The sequence below is a fragment of the Chinchilla lanigera genome, unplaced genomic scaffold (assembly GCF_000276665.1).
Source record: "Chinchilla lanigera isolate Chin_1 unplaced genomic scaffold, ChiLan1.0 scaffold00004, whole genome shotgun sequence".
NCBI classification, from domain to species: domain Eukaryota; kingdom Metazoa; phylum Chordata; class Mammalia; order Rodentia; family Chinchillidae; genus Chinchilla; species Chinchilla lanigera.
Window position 1 is genome coordinate 30,988,190 of NW_004955405.1, and position 21,460 is coordinate 31,009,649.

At 51.2% G+C, this 21,460-nt stretch overlaps 1 protein-coding gene across 5 annotated transcripts in view; it reads left to right on the forward strand.

Annotated features, from left to right (window-relative positions):
* Plxnc1 (plexin C1) overlaps positions 1-21,460 on the forward strand; it is a gene marked incomplete at its 5' end in the record, with an annotated part of 138,671 nt that overhangs the window by 102,913 nt on the left and 14,298 nt on the right. For 3 of the 5 annotated variants that reach the window (XM_013518393.1, XM_005374690.2, XM_013518395.1), the window contains 2 exon segments: positions 11,063-11,240; positions 13,540-13,643. In XM_013518393.1, coding sequence (XP_013373847.1) covers positions 11,063-11,240; positions 13,540-13,643 — 282 coding nt within the window. 5 annotated transcript variants of the gene reach the window in all.

The window sequence follows — 21,460 nt, forward strand, 5'->3', positions numbered from 1 at the left end:
GGGCCTGGGATGTGGCCTGGGATGTGGCCTGAAATGCGCTCCCCAGTGCAGTGATGCTGGTTGAGGGCCATTGGTACATGGGTTTAGAGCCCAAGCTCTGGACCAGGGGGCTTGAATCCCATCTCTGCTACTGGGTAGCTCTGTGACACTGGGCAAGCCTCTAAACCTCTCTGTGCCTCAGTCCCCTCAGGTGTAAAATGAAGATGATGCTTGTGGCACCTGCCCTTCTCACCGGATGTGGCGAGGATGAAAAGACCTGGGATTGCACAAAGCACTTAAACCATCACCTGGTGCATGAGTGCTATGTCAACTTTATTCATGGAACATTAGTTGAAAATGCACCCCGCCCCCTAGTAGATGTACCAGTGCCGGGGGCCTTCCCTTGGGGCTGTTGCAATCAGGTCTCTGGGGACGGAGCCCAGCCATGGAAGCATTTTTTAATCTTTTCAGACAATTCTGATGTGCATCCAGCTCAGGGATCCCCGCCGGCTATCTTGGAGAGCAAAAGCTGAATTTTGCACCCACGACTGTTGTTTCCTTCCACTGCTCCTTGGTTTGTCCACAAACCCAGGCCCTTGCCCTTGGTCCTAACCAGGAAGATGTCCAGGCTTTTACTCTGAGACATTTTCAGAAGCTCCAAACCTCCCTGAGGTGGTTGTGGATAGAGCTTGTGGCCACTAAATTTGTGGTGACACTGAATTGCCATTGCACTTGTACTGCCGGCGGGTGGGACCTTGAAGAGTTATTCGGGTCACCAGCCCTGCCCTTTCACAGGCACTTCCCGAAGGAGTAGGTTTCATAAGCAGAGGGCTTCCTGTCTCCTGCAGTCTCGACATAAGGTCTGTGCCACACCTTTTCCCTTCGCCGCACGTGGCCCTCGCCCAAGCCAGGAGATGCCAGTGCCATGCTCTTGGGCCCCCGGAACTAGAGCTAAATCAGGCGCTTTCCTTCCATAAATCACACAGCCTCAAGTGAGGCTGGTATTTTGTTACAACAACAGAAAACAGACTAAGACAGTCCCCAAAGAGGAATGTTTGCGAATGAATGTAGGTCAGGGGAATCCAGCAACGTTTCAGTTTCATGACAACACTGAACCTAGACTGGAAGGCGGGGCAGGGAAATGGGACTGGGGAGAGAAGTCTGATGCCCTGAAGCAACTTTTGAGGTCTGAGTGCTGTTTAATGCTTCACATCTGAGCGCTTTTTTCTCCCTTTCATTGAGAAACATTATTTATTTCACAGTCAATTAAGACCATGTGTTTCTGATTTGTTAGCACTCAGCTCATCATCAAAATGTTACTTGATGTTGAAGAAATTCGTGTCGACTCTTGAAAGTTTTTTTCTTCCCCTTTTAAACCCCCTGGGGAAAAGGGAAATGGAAAATTAAACCTACACATCTCCCTGTTCAAATTCGGATTTGCCGGTGGATAGAGTCAAGGCTGGAAAGGGGGTGGGCCGTGTTTCTAGGGCCCTTGCCTTTGAGAGTGATTTTGAATGCTTTTTATTGGACCTACCTCGGCCTCCCTTTCACGGTGGGTGACTGCACAAGAAGCTGGAGAGAAGGCACAGGATCCTGTCTAAGCTTGTGTGACAAAATGTTAGCAGAAGGTCAATATAAAAAATTTAAGATTTTTCATTTCCTTTCAGGCATGTTCCCCAGCCTGAGCCATGGTATTTCTAATTTTCTCCTTTCCTCTCCCCGCTCCTCCCCTCTGTCCCGCGTGCCTCCCCCCTCCCAGGCTGTACACCCAGTGGTTTTAGAGTCTTGCTTTGCTAAATTTGCGTAGGGTGGTTTGTGTAATTGAAAACCAAGGTGTGATGAACAACCTTGATTGTGTGTGTGCGTGCGTGTGTGCGTGTGTGTGTGTGTGTGTGTGTGTGTGTGTGTGTGTGAATTCTTTCAAGGAAAGGAAAATCAGAGAAAAAATTTAGAACAGCCACATGAGCAACTTGAAATGACAAACCCTGGTGCCATGGCAGGGACACGTTAGAGAAGAAGCCCCCAGAGTCCTGTTGGGCTACATGCTCAGGAACTCGGCAGCTCATGTAACAACCTAAAAGTTAGGTTTCACACCTCCAAGATTAGGATGTGTGCTCGTGAGGTGTGTGGGGTGTTCTCGAGAACATAAAGACATCCTGCCAATTTCTTCAGCATGAAATCATTATGCTAACGAACGGGCTCTGGGGAGTCAGGCTTTGTCCCTTGCATCTTGGGAGGAAAATCCCTCTGTCTTAGTCTGAGCAAAGCCCGGCGGGGCTGCTCATCCTCTGTTCCAGAAGCAGCCAGCCACCCAGCTCCCAGGCTGGTGTTCAGCAAGGCCAGGCCTCCCCAGATCAGCTTCCTGCCTCACACTAGCGTGGGGAGGCCGTGTCTACACCTGGAACCCTAGAACCCTAGAACCCTTCAGTACCCGGGGTTTCCGATTTGACAGCCAGGCGAGGAGGAGGAGCTGCTGCTCTGCTGTTTGTCGCAGGCTGGGCCAGGTGGATGGTGCGTGGCAGGCCCTCTTTCCTTGCATCAGAGCAGGATCTCAGGGCGGAGACAGGTTTGGAGGAGCTGAGAAAGGCCTGAGAAGCTCGCTTCCGGGAAGGTGGACCCATGAGAGAAAGGACGTTTTCCTCCCTTTCAAGAGGAGATGAGAAAAACCAATAACCCGTAGCAGACGTGCTGAATTAGCAAGAGGACTTTGACTTGTAATCAAAGTTAAGCGAGAAATGGTTTTTTGAACTCTTAAACCCAGGAAATGAGCTTGCCAATCTGCTGTACTGGAGAGATAGTATCTTGGCACCCTGGGAAACAGTGTTCCGACAAACATATTATTGCACTCATTCTCATATCTATAAGAAAGTCTTTAAGATTATTAGAAATTCTTGAAAAGGCACAGGGACATGCCTGCAGAAATTGTGATGCGTCCATTATGATTTATTGAAGGTTTTGTGCCAGCCCACACCAGCCTGGCTTTTTCCCCAGTGGTTGCTATTTGGGGACAACCATGTGTAATAAAATATTTCATATATAACACAGTGCTGGCGATCCCTAGGAAGAGTTTCTCATCTAGGTGCTGCCCAGTGGCGTGCTCCTCACCTCTCCCTACCTCTCTCTACCTCTCCCCAATCTCCCCAACTCCTCTGTTCCATTTAGTTTGTCCTCACAGAAGATCCATTATCCCCATAATTAAACAACCCACTGTCCCGATTAAGTCATTCTCCGTTACTTCAATTACATCCCATTGTTCATTAAATCCTGATGTTTGCACTTCAGCAGTCTTGTTTTTAATACTCCTAGCATTTGTGGAGAAACAGTGGAGTTAATTAACAATTCTTGAGCTTTTTTTTTTTCTTTTTCTTTCTACCATAGTGAAAATCATTTCCATTATGACTTGCAATAATACCGAAACCATTACTAACTTCATAGTTAGTGTTCAGAGCTTCCTGATCAAAGAGTGAAACCATTTTTTATAATCATGTTAGGTAAGTCATTCCCTAGTTGATGGCAAGCTGTAGAAAATGAAAAATTAACTTTAAATGAGTGCTTTAAATGGCTTTCCTCTTCATGTTCTTTCTTTTCACGTCTGTAATCTTGGAATTAGAAAATAATTTAGTTATCAGAGTACAAAAGTATTTAATTTTCTTCTCTATGGCTTGATGGGACTCCCTTATTTCATTGTTAGAATCCTTGTTTATATTTATACTTTTCAGAGAATAGTAATTTTCATTACAAATCATGGCAAAGATGAAAAGCGTTTTCTTGATTTGTCTTCTTGCTGTTGTCCAAGTCTGCCTTCTACCTGTTATCTATAGCAGAGATCAGCAAACTCTTCGTGGGCCTATTGTGGCCCCCTGACTATGTTTATAAATAAAGTTTTATTGGAACATGGCCACGCCCATTCATTTCCTGGTTGTCTGTGGCTGCTCTCTTGTTACCTTGTTGGAGTAAGTAGTGGCAACAGAGAACACCAGAGCCTCAGAACCTTACATATTCACTATCTGGCCCTTTCTAGAAAGTTTGCCAGCCCTTCCTTAATCTAGGGCTTGATGTAATAGAGAAAATGAACTGGAGTCCTCCCCTTTACCAGCCCAGAAAGACTTGGCCTCTTTTCTTTCTGTCTGGACACAGCAATGCAAAGGCTTTGTCACTCTCCACAGATCTAGGACTCGTGGGGCTCTTTGAAAAAAACAAAAACAAAAACAAAAAAACAAAACCACTGAAAATATTGAAATCAGCTAATTTTTTTACCTAATTCAGAAGTGAGCTCTGTTCACTTCATTCTAGCATGGACAATGCTAGCAAGATATGGAAGAACACTGGTGAAATTTTTGGTTTGGTTCATCAGCTTCAGGGTCCCCTTACAGTCTCCTCTGCCCGCCACTGTGCTGTGAGGGGAGCAGCATCCCTCATCCAGGAAGCTTGGGGCTGCCTGTCTTGGGTTGAGGGTCACGGAACCCGGAGCGGAGGAAGGACGGTGGATGGGCATCAAGCACAGAGTGCCCGGGCTAGCAGGGAGAAGTCCTAGGCCATGAGTCCAGCTTGGAAACACTTAGAAGCTTTGCTGAGTTTGGTATAAGAACCAGACTTTCCCCTTGACTTTCATTTGGCCCTGAAATGCAATTAGAAATATATTTTATAGGTTTTATTTAATGAAAGCAATTATTGCTCCAAGGCCATTTACGACGAAGTTGCCGGTGTGTGATAAATTCTTCGGCAGTGACTTTCTGTGTATTCCAAGGGATTCATTCCAGCAAGGATGTGGCCACATGCTGCCCTTCTGAGCCGAGACTGTGGCAGGGCATCTAACGAGGGAGCCAGGTGCCCTCCCGGGAAGATGGCTCTGGCTTATCCTCCCGCCCCTACAGCCTTACCTGCTCAGTTCTCAATTGCTGAAGTTGTCACATCCTGCAGAGGGACGCTGGGGACAGACAAAGCGAGGAGGAACGTGGCTGTCTGTCCGCTGCTGTAGGGTCAGGGCTGAAGGCGGGGTAGCTGTGTGACTGCAGACATTCTCCCACCTCAGCCTCTTTCGAGCTGTTTCCCAGTCAACAAACAGCAAGCGATAAAACCAAAGCTTGGACATCAGTGACGAGGTCAGAAAATAGGACTGTGTGTCACACGTCCAGCTGCGTGGAAGAAGTACTCATTCTTCATCACAGATTTTCTTGACAGAGCTATTTTCCTTGTCACCTGTAAGGTCCACTAAGCCGGAAGTGTCCCTTCTGCACTGGCTTTGGTTGGTTATTGATGAGGGGTAGTACGGAGTGGGGTTGGCTAGCTGATGCACCATTATTGAAAGCCTTTTTTCTTTCTCTCTTTCCTTCTTTCTTTTCTTTCTTTCTTTCTTTCTTTTTTTTTTTTGAGACAGTGTCTTGCCACATAGTTTATGCCAGTCTTGAACTCACCATGATTCTCCTGCCTCAGCCTCTTGAGGGCTGGGACCAGGCGTGCGCCATCACACCTGGCTGAAAGCGTTTCTTAAACACCTGTGTGTTTATGTGGTTGTTAAATGTGAAGTGGCGACGCTTCCGTGTCAGGTAGTGGACAGCTGTGGGCAGGAGATAACTGATAACCCTGAGCAGCTCCCCCAGAGACGCTGGTCTGGGACAAGCTGGGAAGGGCCAGCCCCTTCCGGTCTGGGCCAGTGGTTTCCCGGCATCCTTGCCCTCTGCAGCCCTCCTCGGGAATAGCCCTATGCAGGGCTGTGGAAAGGGCACAGCCGGTCACCAGCTGTCTTTTCAGGAAGTTTCCCAGGGGCTGCCACATAACAGAATATGGTCACTCGCCACCCGCAGCAGCAGGGGCAGAGCTCAGCAGACGAGGCCAGGGAGGTGCCTGAGCCTGGGGCGCTCAGATTTGGGGCTGCTGCACAGTTGTCTGCGCCCTGCTGCCTCTGCCCACGGCACCAACTGAGATCCCCGTGGAGCCGCACTGGGGCTTCGCAGTTAAGTGTCCCGATGTACCCTCATGGTGACCCCTCCAGCAGCTCTGTGATCTTGGACATGTTTCTAAACCTCTCTGTCTCTGTTTCTCCATCGGTTAAATGAGGCTAATAATAGTACCCGCCGCAGACGGGTGAGAATTCGCAAGTTCATCCCCACTGTGTGCTACGTGCTCAGTAAGTGCTGGCTATTTCTATTATAAACCCAGAGCCTAGGGGCTGGGGATTTAGCTCAGCGGCAAAAGCGCTGCCTGGCAAGTGTAAGGTCGTGAGTTCGGTTCCCGGTACCGGAGAAAAACCAAAAAAAAAAAAAACCCAGAGCCACGCAGCCTGCGCTGCTTCACCCACAAGTCCTAGGGGCTTCAGGCAGGCGGTGGGGGGAAGTTCTCCACCCTCCCTTCTGCCCAAGGCAGTGGGATTCTTTCTCCGGGCTTCCTGACCTGCCAGCCGCTTCACCCAGCTGCTGCCCACCAGCTGAGCGGGAGCCTAGCGTCCCCCATCCAGGCCTCCCTCATGTGCTGCAGCCCAGTCTGTGCCCCCCCCACCTCTCCATGCGGCTTTCCTGAATTCCCTCCCTGAGAGTGACCCCTGGCTAGAGCTGACACCTCTTGCAACGCTCGAGTCTGCCAGTATTTCCCAGGCAGAATGAGAGCCAGGCCCACTTGGTCTCAGCTATGAAGCCCTGCATTCATCTGGTATGAAATAAATGAGTGTCTGCAAACGAGTTCGTCCACCTCATCATCTACAGTGAGCCCCGTTGGTTTGGGTATATTTAGTTGTGAGAAAGAGAAAATGGGAACCACAGGCCCTAGAGCGTGAGATTGCATGTTAGCGCAGTGTGTGGAGGTCAGCAGGTCCCAGGCTGCTGCACACGCTCAGCGCTGTCAGAACTTGGGTGCATCTTCTCTAGGCTCCTCTTGGCCTTGCCTCCTGCTCACAAAATAGCTGCCTCAGCCCCGGGCACAACTCTCCCTTTTGTTGGGGTAGATGTGCTATTGGCTAGATAGAGCTTGGTCACATGCTAGGGCTCTGGTAGAGGAGGAGAAGAGGGTTACCACCAACACTCCATCCTGCTGCTGATGCCTGGCTCCTGTTAGCAGAGAAGGGAGGGCGGCTTTGGTCAGCTTTGCTGACACAATCGTGCCAAAGAAGCAGGGTGATCCGGGGCAGTTCCTAACAGAAGAGCCCATTCTGGGCAGAAGACCAACATACAGTTTACAGCACTTGGCCCTCTGGGTATTGAAAGTAAAACACGAGGGGCTGGGGATTTAGCTCAGCGGCAAAAGCGCCTGCCTGGCATGCGCAAGGTCGTGAGTTCGGTTCCCGGTACCGGAGAAAAACCAAAAAACCAAAAAAATAAATAGATGAAAGTAAAACACGATCCTGCAGATTTGGGCTATGTTCTTTTCATAAAACACCCTCAGAGTTTGGAAGGCGGGCTCTCAGGGCCTTAAGAACATGGAGCTGAGGGGCCTGGTCCTGGGCAACTTCAGACAATGTATCTAAGCTCTCTGTGTCCTGTCTCCCATCTGTAAAACTCATGGACTCCGTCCTGTGGGCTGTTTGAGATGAACCCGTATATACGAATGCACGAACGCACCACTTGAAGCGGTGCTTGGCGCGTCCGAAGCACTCCTCAGTGTGCTGTCTTGGTTAGCGTTCCGTGCTGATGTGTCGCTCCTTGGCGACAGGAACAGGCTCAGAGGAGGCGGCGTGGCCGGCAGGGAGCAGGGCTGGCGCTGTGGGCTTGGTCTGCCCGGAGCGCTCTGCTCTGCTCCCAGTGCACTCTGGGAGCGCTTCCCCAGGTGACACAGGTGTGCCTCACGGTGAAGGGTGCAAGATCTGAGAGCCCGGACCCGGGCACTGAGCCCGAGGGGGCACGGAGAAGACCGGCTCCCTGAGCTCCATGGGCCACAGTGGCTGAAGGCAGCCCTGCCGTCCCTTGCTCTGAGGTGACACCGACAGCTGCTCCGTCACAGCCGGGAGGCGGGGTGGGGGTGTCCCCCAGCAGTGGGCCTGGGGGGCCGTTAGGAGGTGGGCAGACCCAAGCCCTCCCCACACACCGTAGGAAACCGCGCTTGGAGGGCTAAGTGTCAGCAGCATAAAAAATGATCACAAATCAATTTGTGTCTGAATTTACTCTCGGAATTCCCTGTGGACTCGGTAAAATGCCACTTTACCTCTTTTCCACCCATCTAGCTGTGGAGGCAGTGGCAGATTTACATTACTTTACATCCAGTTAAGATTTTTTTTCCCCTTCTGGTTATGTTTTAGGAACGTTTATTGCCTGTGAAGAGGTGTTTTTGGTAAAGACAATAGTGCCCTTTAGGTAATAGCATGATGTTATTTCACAGATACTTGTAAAACTAGTACAGCGGCTGGGGTGCTGCGGCTCTGATTAGGAGGTGTTTCCAGTCCTCTGTCTTGGAAGCCCCATGGAAGCCCTGCCACTGTCCCCAGGAGGGGGACTCGGGCACAAGAGGAGCATTACCCATTTGTGTGCCTGCCATGGTCCCCGTGTGTGGGACCCCTGAGGACTCTGCCTTTCGCCGTGTCCAGGACGGGCCTCCCGGGGGCCGGGGCAAAGAGGTCGAGGAGCGGTGACGGGGCGAGGTGCCACAGCCCTGTGGCTCACAGCGCTCACCCTGCAGTCAGGCAAATCCCAGGCCTCGCCTCCTGACTCTGCCACTTACTGTGTCCTCAGGGCAAGTGACTTACCCCTGTGTGCCTCAGTTTCCTCACTCTGAAATGCAGGTGCTAGTGATAATTCAGCTTCCTTCGCCAGGATGTTGCAAGGATTAAGAGAAATGCGCTGGAGCTGAGGGGGGCACACACTTAGCACCGGGCGGCGGGGGGGCGTGTTTCCAGTCCCTGAGGTCCCAACACATGTCACTAAAGATCCTCAGGCAGGAAGCCTTACCTCAGAGGCTCGTGTAGTGGGCACATGCTCCACCTCATCCCGCACCGGCCCGCTCCTGCCTCGTAGGCCTTGGATTTGCTTGTGAGCAGAGGGGCTTTGGAACCCTGCTGCCAGCGGGTGACTGCATTCAAGGACACAGACTCGGGGCCAGACTGAGCTCGCCCCTCAGCCTGGAGACCCGTGAGCCCCGGATCGCACTCTCAGTCACTTGGGTAGCGTCCAACCGGAGCTTCCTCTTGCAATTATAAACAGGATGGAAGGGGCTGACAGGCATCTGTCTTAGCCTTTCGTGCTGCTCTAACAAACTGCAGCAAACTCGGGGGCTTATCAGCAGCAGAGAAGTGTTTTCGGTGGCTGCAGAGGCTGGGAAACCCAAGGTTGAGTGCTGAGACTCCCTGGCTGGTCAGGGCCTGCGACGGCGCCTTCTCTGTGAAGTCCCGGGAATGGCGGCTCACAGACACCCAGCTGCAGCGATGCTGGGCTGAACGAGCCGCGCAGTGCTGAGAATCTCATCTGGCTGTATGTAGGGCATTCGGAGAGGACACTGGCCTGGCAAAGGACAGGCTGTCCGGGTGGTGCCTTCTCTTTAACCCTGCTGTGATCGGACCCCCCAGAGCTGGGGGCTTTGGGAGTCATCCAGGGCAGAGGCCTCAGAGAGCTCTGGCGGCCCTGTTCCCGCCCAAGGCCCAGGGACTAAGCGCTCCAGGGACACAGCTGCCAGCAAAGATGTGGCCTGAGAACCCGCCCAGCATTCAGAGCATCAGGTCCCTGTCGGGGGTCCGGAAGTCCTGTGTCCCGCAAGCTCATCAGCCAGAAAGGATTCATTCAGGCCATAGTCACAGGACCCTCGGGCGGCAGTCACAGTTGTTCCCACTTTGTAAGAAACCGAGTTACCAGTTGGTCAGTGGTGGGTGGAAAAGTCACCGGCTTCTCAGCGGCCACTCTGGAGTCCTTCCCGGCAGCCCTTGGGCTCCTTATCTCACTCAGTCTCCATAGCAATGAGGGAAACCTGGCACCAGCCGGGCATGGTGGTGCACACCTGTGATGCCAGCACTCAGGAGCCTGAGGCAGGAGGATCACCGCGAGTTCGAGGCCAGGCTGGGCTCCATAGTGAGTTCAAGGCCCGCCTGAACTACGCAGTGAGACTCTGTCTCAAAAAAAAAGCAAGTATAATCATTATCGCATTTTACAATTGAGACAGTCCTAAGGAACCCCACTCCTCATTTGCGTTTTTATTGCTTAACATCCCCATTACTTGATCATTTCACACTCCTTCGTTAACTTAGGCTCAACAACATCCCGTAACTGTACTTTTCACACGGTAGCAGGCCCCTCCCACTGACTCACTGATCACCGAGGTGCGGAAAGTGAACCGTGTTACCCGGCGCGGAAAACCCCTCGCGCCTCCCTGCTCGCCTCCCCCGGGACCCGTGGGCGGTCACACTTGCTGCTGGAGATCTGTGTATTTGTTCTTAGACAAAGTAAACCTGAACTTGCTTGTAGACTGGCTTTGAAATAGCCCTGGTGCTGTGTTTCCCCACACACGCACCGAGGCCTTCCCTCCGCCTCAGCCTGGCGGTGAGGTCTCACTGCTCCAGAGAACGCTCCGCCGACAGGGCGTTAAGTAATGGCACCGAGCTGTAATTAATGCAAGAATAATAGTACAGGGTGGGATCTCCGTATTTTAATGAGGGCTCAGAACCATCTGACGGAGGGTGTTGAAGGGGGAGACCAATGTTACCGTAATTAATGCTGCTTATTAAAACATGCCCTCTTTGGTGTGATCAATACGGAGACCTCGTAACCTTTCCTGTCATCTGGAACTTCACTTCTGGGACTCTGTGGTTCTGTTCATAAAAAAAGATAATCACCAGTCTGCCCTCATTTACCGTGGAACCTTTCCAATTCTTTTTTTGGAAGATGAAATTAGAAACCGCCATTTTTAGAATATTTATGTGTATATACATTTCCCCCTCAGATACACTTACTCAATACTTGCTCTATAATGAGAGTTTTAACTTTGCGTTTTCCTTCCCATTATCCCTGAGAAGAATGGATTAGGGAGAAAAGATTAAAGGAGTATCTGCGATACAGTATTTGCTAACGTGCTGTCGCGGGTATTAGCGGGACTCGCCGAGGTTTGTGCTTTTTTGTGAATGCCTTTCAGATCTCCGTTATCTAATAGGCTTGAAAATCTGTTTATGTTCTTGCAGGCATTAAACGTCGTCTTTGAAAAAATCCCAGAAAATGAGAGTGCAGATGTCTGTCGGAATATTTCAGTCAATGTTCTTGACTGTGATACCATAGGCCAAGCCAAAGAAAAGATTTTCCAGGCCTTCTTAAGCAAAAATGGCTCTCCTTATGGACTTCAGCTCAACGAGATCGGTCTTGGTAAGGCGACACGGTCCCTACCTGTCCCAGTCCCCTGGTGAACCCTGTCTCTGCCAGCCCCCGTGTCAGCTTCTGCTTGGTGACTCTCCGATGGCCCAGGCTGCTCCCAGAGGCCACATGTAGGGCCAGAGGACCGCTTTGTTTTGTCAGGAGCATCTTGACTCTTCTTAGGAAGAGATCACCCTTCAAAGATGCCTTTTTAAAAATATGTTTGTAAATCAGATTCGTGAGATGACTGACCCTGCAACCGCATGGAATCACCTTGCAGCGGGAAGTACCAAAAGGTGTAAACCCTGCGCCCCTGGGTGTGCTGCCTCTCACGCTGGCGTCTGATTTGTTTGTTGTGATACCGCGCGTGTCATTAGTGGGCGGCTCAGCGCTGAGTGTTAACTCCAGCCTGCTGGAAAGGTCATCTTCCTCCCTGCTAATCGCGTCCTGCATTAAGTGCCTCTGCCGTCCTCCCCCGACATGAAGCAGCATCTGCCAGGAATTCATTTTCGGGCTCTATTGGTACACTGCAAAGGAGAGCATATGCGTGAGCGAGCTAACAGGGCTCTGCTCCACTCAAATGTTCATCAACATTTTAAAGTTGAGCTCTGCGCAGCCTCCCAGGAGACTGCCGTGGGATTTTATAGCGGATAATGGGGCAGGGAAGAAGAGGATCATCGCGGCAGTGACAGGCAGCGTAACAAGGCTCTTCTCCCCTCCGTGTACAGCTGTGGGCCTCCACTAAGCAGGCAATTATAATCCAACCCCTCCAACCAGACCTCCTGAAAAGGCCATTGAGAAGAGCCTCGAGGCAGGGCCCGGGAAATTTGAGCAAGACCCTGCAAATGTGCAGGCTCTGGGTGACCTGCCTCGTGGACACCGGGGCGCCCGCTACCTCATTCCTGTTTCCTTCCGTTGGATGGGCCCACGGGCAGTGCGAAGATTCATCAGGTTAGACAGGGGATCAGAGGGGCAGCCTCAGCTAGGAAGCCAGGACTTCACCCTGACCATCACCTTCCTTGCCTTGAACATGCCTGGCAAATGTCTTACTCTGACTACAAAGGACGTGGCACACCCAGCCTGAAACTACAGGGAAGACGGCCCAGCAGACTGTGCTGCTGCCCTAGGTGTCTTTGTCCCCTTCCAGGGTCTTCACCTCCTAGAGTGGGAAGGCGAGGGCAGAACAGGCGGTAGACTGGGACCTACCGGCTGTGCGCCGCTGATCTTCCAAATGACTGCAAGGCTGGCGAGACTGAGGCGGAGCCTCAGAAACCAGTCAAAGTGGTCCTGAACTCTAACCCTGAAAGCAGTCGTGTTCAGACCTCTTACAGCAGAGGCTCACAAGCCGAGGAGCAGGAAGGGGCAGAAACGGCGTAAACAGTGTCACCACCTGGGTCAGTAGGAAGCAGTGGGGCCTGACTTCACTGGGGAAAGACTTGCCATCCAGCCAGGCAGAGCCACTTAGTTTGGCCAAAGGTTGCCATGCAGGACGCAGGGTTGGTGTGACCAGATTTTTAAAAAGAAATCAGAAGTCCAAAACTGTTTGTGCAATCTCATTATCTTTAAACATTGGTGACAGGCTAATATTAGCACAGTAATTTGTAACACACTCTGCAGGTTCAAGAAAAGAAAAAAAAAAATAACAAAACTACGGCCACATTCTGATGCCAGGGCACAAGCCAGCCACGAGCGCAGGGAGCTCACACCTGGGCCGCTGGTGTGTGAGCAGAGACGTGTGGAGGCCACTCCCTTTGTGCTTCTGTTGGTGAACCTGTGTGCACACACGTGAACATGGGGCCTTTTTTTTTTCTAAAGCATTCAATCCCTCAGAGAATGTATGATTTTACCCTAAATGGCTTCACTTCTGGGCTTAGCTTTGGCTTAAAAGCCCCAGGGAAAAGCAGTCTGACATGTTAGGGCCTTAAACACAAACCCCAAACAAAATTCAGGTTCCCACACTGGGTGATATATCTCCCTATTTTTTCACAAAGCTTTACCCTTTTATTCAAGTTTCATTTATTTATAAAAAAATTTTTGGAAAAATAAAAATTTTTTAAAAATAAACAAAATTTCTGAGAGTAACATGTAGTATTGAAAATTTTTTGTTGAGCCGGGCATGGTGGTATACGCCTGTAATCCTAGTACTCAGGCAGCTGAGGCAGGAGGGTCTTGAGTTTGAGGCCAGCCAGAGCTATATGAGTTGGAAGCAAACCTCAGTGACACGGCGAGACCCTGCCTCAAAAACAAAAACAAAAAATTTATTGTGATTTTCAAAGTGAAAAAATATCCCAACCTCCACTTTTTTTTTCAGAGCTTCAGGTGGGTACCCGACAAAAAGAACTTCTAGATATTGACGGCTCCTCTGTGATTCTTGAAGATGGAATCACCAAGCTAAACACCATTGGCCACTACGAGGTAAGGACATGGCGTGGCCCCAGCAGCGCCTCCCTCATCCCCAGTCCTAATCGGAGTGGATGGTTCCTGGGACCCCAGCTATGGGGGGAAGGGTGTGCAGACTGTGCCTCTCTGGGACAGACTCTTCCTTGGCTGCCCCTTCAGAAGAGCCCAGGAACCACTGTCACGTTCCCCTAACCGAAGGCTCCCTCCTGATCGAGGCTGGAAGCTGAGGACGGTCGCACGCCCGCGTGCCGGCCGCGTGCCGAGGGCGTTGATGCTCAACCAGCGTCAGAGTGCGGGGCCTCGTCTCGCTGTGCGCTGTTCTCACTAGACCTTGTAGCCTGTTGTGCAGGGCCCTCGTTTCCGAAGAAGGGTTTAATTTCCTGTTTGCAGCGTTCAGCAACACTTCCTGTAGCCTCTTGACCCTCACACTGGGTGAATGCTAAGGTCAGTGAACAGGGCATGTGACTTCTCAGCGACACAGAAGTGCCAGGAGAAGCCTGGCCTGCCGAGGCAGGAGGCGGGGATGTGCCCAGAGCCGTATCTGGATCTTCACTGAGCTCCCGCAGAGGGGCAGAGAGCAGGTGCCTGCGGAACCCGGGAGCGCTTTATGCCGGACCTGGATGTCCAGCAGGGCAGAGACCTAAGGAACGCGGGGAGTTTAGCCAGGTGGGAGAGGGCACCCACAGAGAAGGGAGGTGCGGCCTTAGCAGGAGGACTTCCGGACGCCCGAGCTTGAGGAGGCACCTGGGCAGCAGTGAAAGCCAAAAGAGCTCAGGGAACTATCGTTCTGGGCCAGGGGCGGCCTTGAGCATTCGCTTTATTCTGGTTCATTCTGGCCCTCGGCAGCCCTGTGAGTCAGGAACCCCACTTTACAGATGGGTACATGGAGGCTCCGGGCCTGGCTTACCCAGCAGTGCTTCTCACAGAGGAAGGGCAGAGAAGAGGAAATGCAGGTCTCTCAGGGCTTGTCCAGCTTCGAGGGGTTTGCATCAGACCCCAAGAAGAGTGAGAAGCCATTAGAGGGCCTTAAGCGGGGGAGATCTGCCTTTCAGAAAGGGGTTGTGGGGGCACGAGGCGTGGATCGAAGAGGTGCAGGCCCGGAGAGGGCGACTCGTCCGAGAAGGCCTCCTGGGGGAGTTGTGGGAGCGTTTGGGGCGGGCAATGACGCTGGGAGGGCAGGCGGGGCTCTGAGATACATCCGTCCTGTGCATGGACTTGGCTCAGGTTGGGGAGGGGAGCGGACAGTGCTTTTCCAGAGATGGGGACGACAGAGAAGGAAACCTTCGTGCTCAGAAGGCCCAGGAGATGGGTCTGTACCAGGCAGGACTTGGGGCCCACCCTCAGCCAGCAAGAAGCTGACACTGTTTGAGCTGAGCTTTCTGGACAACAGCCAACAGCAGAGAACACCCCATCCTTGGGCTCTTTGGCTGAGTAGGTCTCAGGCCCCTCTGGGAATCGGCTGCTGTGGGTACTGAGCCTGTGGCTTTGCGGGGGAGACCTTGCCGGAAGCTGCACTTTCACGGCCTGGCCCCGTGCTGAGGGCCCTGCAGCCCAAGCGCCTCCATCCCGGAATCATCTTTCCGAAGCAGTCAGTCCAGCCTTGGGGTTTTATAAAGTCCCTGAGGGCTTTGGAAAGTGTGTCTTCCTGGGCCCAGGAAGATGGGGTGTTGGGGGGCTGCTCTGAGGACTGGAAGGAGTGGGAGTGGAAGTGTTCCGGGGGGCTGACAATGGCATCGCTTGAATTTCAGGGTTCCACTCACGAGACTGTCCTGCTCTCCCTGTGTCTGGGTGGCCAGCTTGTGTGGGTGTTGGGAAGGGACCCAGCACCAACGCCCCCTTGCTCGGTGATCCTTCTGGGCCACCTTAACATCCAACCCTGTGAGCCTGTGGCATGGAGCAGCCCCTCCTGACGAGGGGCACCCGCTCACTGCCGTCAGCAGGGAAGCGGGACAGGTCACTCTGGCAGGGAAAAGAGCCGCACCACAGCTGTCTGCGAGGCTTGGGAGGGCCTGTCGGGAGAGAGAGGACATCACTCTTCTCGGAGACATCGGCTATGCTAGACACCTATCTGCTTAAGGATGATAATGAAATTAATCCGGCCTGTAGTCACTTCCCATCCCAGTGATTTATTGGCCGCCTACCCCGGCATCGCTGCACGGTGGTAATAAATGACAAGACTAGGACATGAGGGCTTAAAGGATTCTCCTTATGTTTAAAAAGCTAAGCCACAAGGCAAATAAACGCAGAGAGCTTGAAGGGAGCTGGGAGGTCATCGGAGCTGCACTCCTAAGCCTGGGTCATGTCAAAGCCCTGTTTTTAAGTGCCTGATTCCAAAACAGTGCTCACCACCACCCTCAGCCGCCTGCACCTAAGTTGCTTAGTAGCGAGCACCTCTGCAGATTCAAAATTGGGAATAATTTGACAGGGCTGGGCTGAAGTTTGCTTTTGCTCTCTCATTAAAGAAAAATTTTCTCCTTAAGCATTGCTTCCCCCTCCAAAGAGACAAGATGCTAATTATCACTCTTATTCATTTACTAAAGCGCCCTAGCTTGAGTCACGGCATGCACTTGAAAGCAAAAAACTATATTTCATTTAAAAATAGGGGCTAATTCAGAGTTCTAAGTGATTCATCCTTACTTCCCTCCAATTAGACCAAATTAGTTAGGTTTTAAAGTTAATCCTTAGTGACGGCCAGTTCCTCCTCCTGTCTAAACAAAGTCCCTGCTGCTGGGGCATGAGTCCATTTCTCCCGGGCCCGCTCTGTCCTTAGGGTGAGTAGATAGTAGCTGGTCTCTGTGTGTTAGAACTAGTTTCTAGATAGATCGGAGGGCTCAAGAGAAACACGCATCTCATGGGCCACATGCAGCCCCCGGAGCCCCCACCTGCTGGTGATGTCCTGTCACCTATGGATGGCATCCTTGCCACACCCAGCACGGTGACAGTTGCTTTTATGCTGATAGCAGCGGCAGCCAGCGCCTGGCACTGTTCATATGTCTTGGCTCCGTGTGTGACCACAACAGCCCTGCGCTTTCTGGCCAGCAAACACCGTTATTCCTGCAGTTGCCATCAGAGGAACACCAAGGAGGGTGACTGCGGGCACCGGTCTCCTTCTGTCCTGTACAGACGAGAGGTTAAGTGAGCTGATGTCTTTACCAACACATCACGCCAGAGGCGTCCTTCCCCTATGATTAAGCCCTCCCCGAGTGCTCCTGTCGCGGCTGCGCTCTGTGTGCCTTTGCTCTAAGGGCTCGGGAGTCGGGTCTGGGGCGGCTGTGCCATGGAGCTCGTGCCTTCAGAGGCTGTGGCGCTGGTTTCTCTGCAGTGCAGGTTTCCTTCCTCTCCCCTGCACCGGTGACCTTCTGCTGGACTTTTGGGGCACCCACACCTCGCTGTGGGGTGGCATTGTGGGCGCAGATAGGTGTTTTGTGTGGCAGGAAGTTTCCTCTGCAGATTGCACCTGGCAGTCTGAGCTTCAAGGATTTGAGAGGCAGAAAATGTGATGAACCACTGTGTGGTGGGAGGACACAGCTCGTAACAGGCGTGTGCCATTGCAGGCATGTCCCACCGACACCAGTCACCACTCAAGAGGCGTGTAGCTCCTAGGGATGTCCCAGAGGGTCCTGTGCGTAAGGTCCATGGTCCTTCTGCTCTGTGTTGTCTCTGGCCCTCAAAAGGACTGGACATCTCCGAACGGCCTGCTGCAGTAGCATGTCTTTGGCAGCCTGCCCATATTTAACAAACGCAGGTGGCACTGCTTCTGTAAGGGGCTATTTCAAGGGCTTTTGCCATAGCAACTGCTTTGGTCTTCTTATTCCCATTCCAAGGCCCAGAGAGGCTAAGAAACTTGCCTGAGGTCAGACAGGGCCTCTCATCGATGCCCCAAGGGTAGGAGCAGATACAGAAGGGCTCACCGGGGGAACTAGTTCTGCTCAGGGCCGGAGGGATAAGCTTGCTCACAGCTGGGCGTTCAGCCCCTGCTTCCAGCCTCAAAGCAGCCTGGCCAGAAATAAATACCTGCTCGTTAACATTCTCTGATGTCAAACTCAAAAGGGCCCCTTTCTGCAAAACTCATGATGAAGCTCCTGGCTGTGAGTTTATTGAAACAGGTCCTGGTTTCTTGTCTCCTTTAATGTGCTTTGTGGGCAGCGGTCCTCGAAGATGGTGGCTCCCCTCGTCACAAGAGGGGCCTTCTCAGACGTCTCAGAGGCGACAGCGCCAGCCCCAGCTGCACATCCAGGCTGTGGGTCTCCAGCTCCCTCAGGAGGGAGGCCCGCCTCGGGTGTCTCCATCTGTCCTCCCGGATGTTCTCCTGGCCCCAGGGATAGACTCCAGGAAACAGTGAAGAGGTGGGAGCTCTCCGGGCCTCTCTGATCTGGGAGTCCTCGACACCCTGGCCTGTGTGGAGCCGTGTGAGCCCGTGGAGGTGTCCTGACGCCCCCCTCGCTGCAGGACTGAACAAGGTCATCCCCCGGCTCTGAGAGAAAGTTGCCCTTTTCCTCTGCTTCCAGCCGAGAGGCCCCAGCCTGAGGAGCTGAGGGAGAAGAGTCGACGGAGGGAGAGCGGTGTTGGTAGGGTGCTGGCGGAGTAGAATTCTCTTTTCATGTACGACTGCCTTAGAGAAAGGCAGCCTCAGGAACGAGAGATACCACAGTTTCCATGTGGTAATTTGAATGGATTATTGCGCTTTCAGATTTTTTTCCTTAAGGAAAAAGTAGTGCAATCTTCAGACCATATTCATCATTTTCCATAAAACTCAGCTAAAATTACAGTATTTCTCTTAGGCTCAGCCACATGAAATTGACAGTCACTGACCGTTTTTACCTCCAGAAATGACAGTTTTATAAGGTTAAATAAAAGTTCAACCTCTGTTTTTATGGGGTAATCTCCAATTTACACCATAAAGATAGCATCTTGCCATGCAGAGACCTCACACTTGCAGATTCATTTTAGGAGTGGCTTTAAGCGACTGGGATGAGCCCCTTTCTTCCTTTTGGGGTCACCACTTCCAGTTCTGATGATAGGAAAGTCTCCAGTCATCCCCGCCGCATCCCCGCCGGGCTGGCATCATCGTCATCTTCATCTTCATCGTCATCATCCACGTCATCGGAGGGGCGGCGCCTCTTCCCCGTGAATCTGGGAACACCGAGAGAGTGAAAGGAATTTAATTTGAAATTGCCATGTGCACTCCTTCTGCTCTGGGCTGGAGAAGCATTCCTGCCACAGATCCATCTAGTGACATTAATCTTTCCTTGATTTAATTCGGTTTTCATCCTTAAAACAGAGGCCCAGAGGATGCTCCCTGCTTCACGGGAGGATGGGACAATTAATGAGTTACTGGTCGGGAAGCATTTGGAGCTCCTCGGATGGAACCACCAGTATCATGTCTTTAACCCTTTGGATTCCACGGCATTTGTGTCCTGAACTCAGCAGCAGCTGGACTTGTGCAAAATAGAAAGCAGAAACCTTTTACCCCCCAAACATCAGTAAATTATATTTCTGTCATTATATTAGTGTTAAAGCATCACATGGGGTGGAAATGTTCCAGCCCTAGAGCAGCTGTGAAAGTTAGAAATACGTTCACACACACATAACTCATCCACTAATAAAATGCTTTTACACTGGCTCTTGGAAGATAATTTCAGAGTAAAATTTCCTTGGTGCAAGCTGCATCTACGTTGTCTTAATGCCTGAGCACCACATCAGCAGCAAGTTGCTGCCAGCTCTTGAAAAGACATTTGAACTTTTGGCAGCGCTCCTTATCGGAGGCCCATCCGTGGTGTTTGTGATTATAGAGGAAGGGTGCTCGCTTTTGGCAAAACAGAGCGTCTGACAGTAGCAGGGTATTGGCTCAACACTCAACGGGACCCATTTGGGATTCATTCTTTGACAATTACCCAGAATGAATCACCAGCTTCCTTTTATAAAAAGATATTTATTGGCTTGGAAACAGAGCCTATCCAGCTCTTTGTGGGAAGGAATTTTGTAACTATGTTCAAACGTTCTCATAAATGCGGTGTCTCAGAATTGCTAAGGGGGCCCCTGTACAGAGCATTTACTTTAATTGCATCAAATATGGAGGAGAATTGAAAAATCAGCCAGAAAACAATGACTGGCTCAAGGGAAAGGAAAGGATGTGGGTAATAACGCAGACTCGGAGAGCTCAAGCGGAGCTCGGAATCCTCACTGGAGACCCTTTGCAGAGGCCTGCTGGCCGCAGCCCGCCCCGTCCAGACCCCAGCCTCCCGCAAGATGTCCTGGACACTGGTAGGAGGAGGCCTCCAGTCTAAACGTCGTGGCCGGCGGGACACAGCTGGCTGAACAGCTGTGTCAGGGGCCTCTCGAGTGCTGGCTCTGCTCTGTGTCCCTCTCACTGCGGGTGCAGCCTGAAGGAGATTAGCTTTAAGCCTTTCGTGCTTGCGAGGCAGCCTTGCACATTTTGATAACCAATACGCAGCAGGCCAGAGGAGAAATTCCAGGTCTCTCCATTTTTTCTCCGGTTGGGGAAGGCCGCGTCTAAATCAGTATTAGAAAACAGCCTTGGGGTTTTGAAGTAGAGGGAAAAATCACTTAGCTGCTAATGCTCAGAAATGACAAGAGGTCATTTCCAGCCACAACCCCAGGGTGGAGGTGGGGGTCTGTCTCCCTGACCTGCCTCCTCCCCACCACCCCTTTGCCTGTCTGAAGAGGTTGGAGACAGCCCTCCCAGGAGCCGGACCTGCCCTCTGCATCTTCCCAACTGTGTCTTCTCTGCCTGAAGGTCACCTCTGCACCTGGTGATTTCCCAGGAGGCATCAGGGTGAGGGACAGAGGCACTGGAGGGCCCTTTGGCCTGGGCTCTGCAGTCCTAGAAGGCTTCAGGTGAGAGCCCTGGACTTCATTGCCAAGAGTGGCCGTACCTAGGCATCACATTAGCATGCTGGGGTGATAGCAACATTTAATCGTTAATGTCTACATTCAAAATCTGAGGCAATTTTTAAAAGTTCTATCGAGATATAATTTATGTACCTTACTTGTTGAAAGTGCAGAATTCAATGGTTTTAGGTAAATTTACAGTTGTGCAACCAACACTACAATGTAATTTTAGAACATTTTCATCAGCCCAGAAAGAAACCTTCTATTCATTAGTAGTCATTTCTTATTTCCTCTACCCCTGCTTTAGGCAACTAGTAAATCTACTTCCTGTCTACATAAATTTGCCTGTCTGGGCATGCTTAGGAATGGGATCATAGACCATGTGGTCTTTTGAGTAGACGTCTTCACTTAGCGTAATGTGTCTGAAGTTTACTCGCACTGTAGCATGTATCAACATTTCCTTTATTGGATGGCAGTTTTCTGTAGTATATTCATGCAATGAACTACAATCTAGTGATAAAAAGGACTAACTATGGTAGGCAGGACCACATGAGTTAACATCACAGACTTTCTATTGATCCTAAGAAACTAGATACCAAATTCCTTACTGTATGACCCATTTATATGAAGCACAAGAAGAGGTGAAAAGTAGTCAGTGGGATGGAAGTCAGAGAAATGATTCTGTCTGGGTGAGGATGGGTGGTTACAGCCTGTGAAGAGAGATGTGACAAGCTCTCAGGGCCTTGAAATGCTTCATGTCCTGATGCGGACAGTGGTGACCTAGGTATAGACAGAACTTACTTGAGCATTCATTCAGTTATACACTTAATAGTAGTGAATGTTAGGCACTCTCCTGAATGTTAAATTTAGGTTGTTACTAACAAGGATACATCATTTTTGATTCCTTTTATTTATTTATATATTTACTCTTTACCTTTTTTGAAAATATCACTCTTTATGGAAAAGAGAATAAAGCCTAA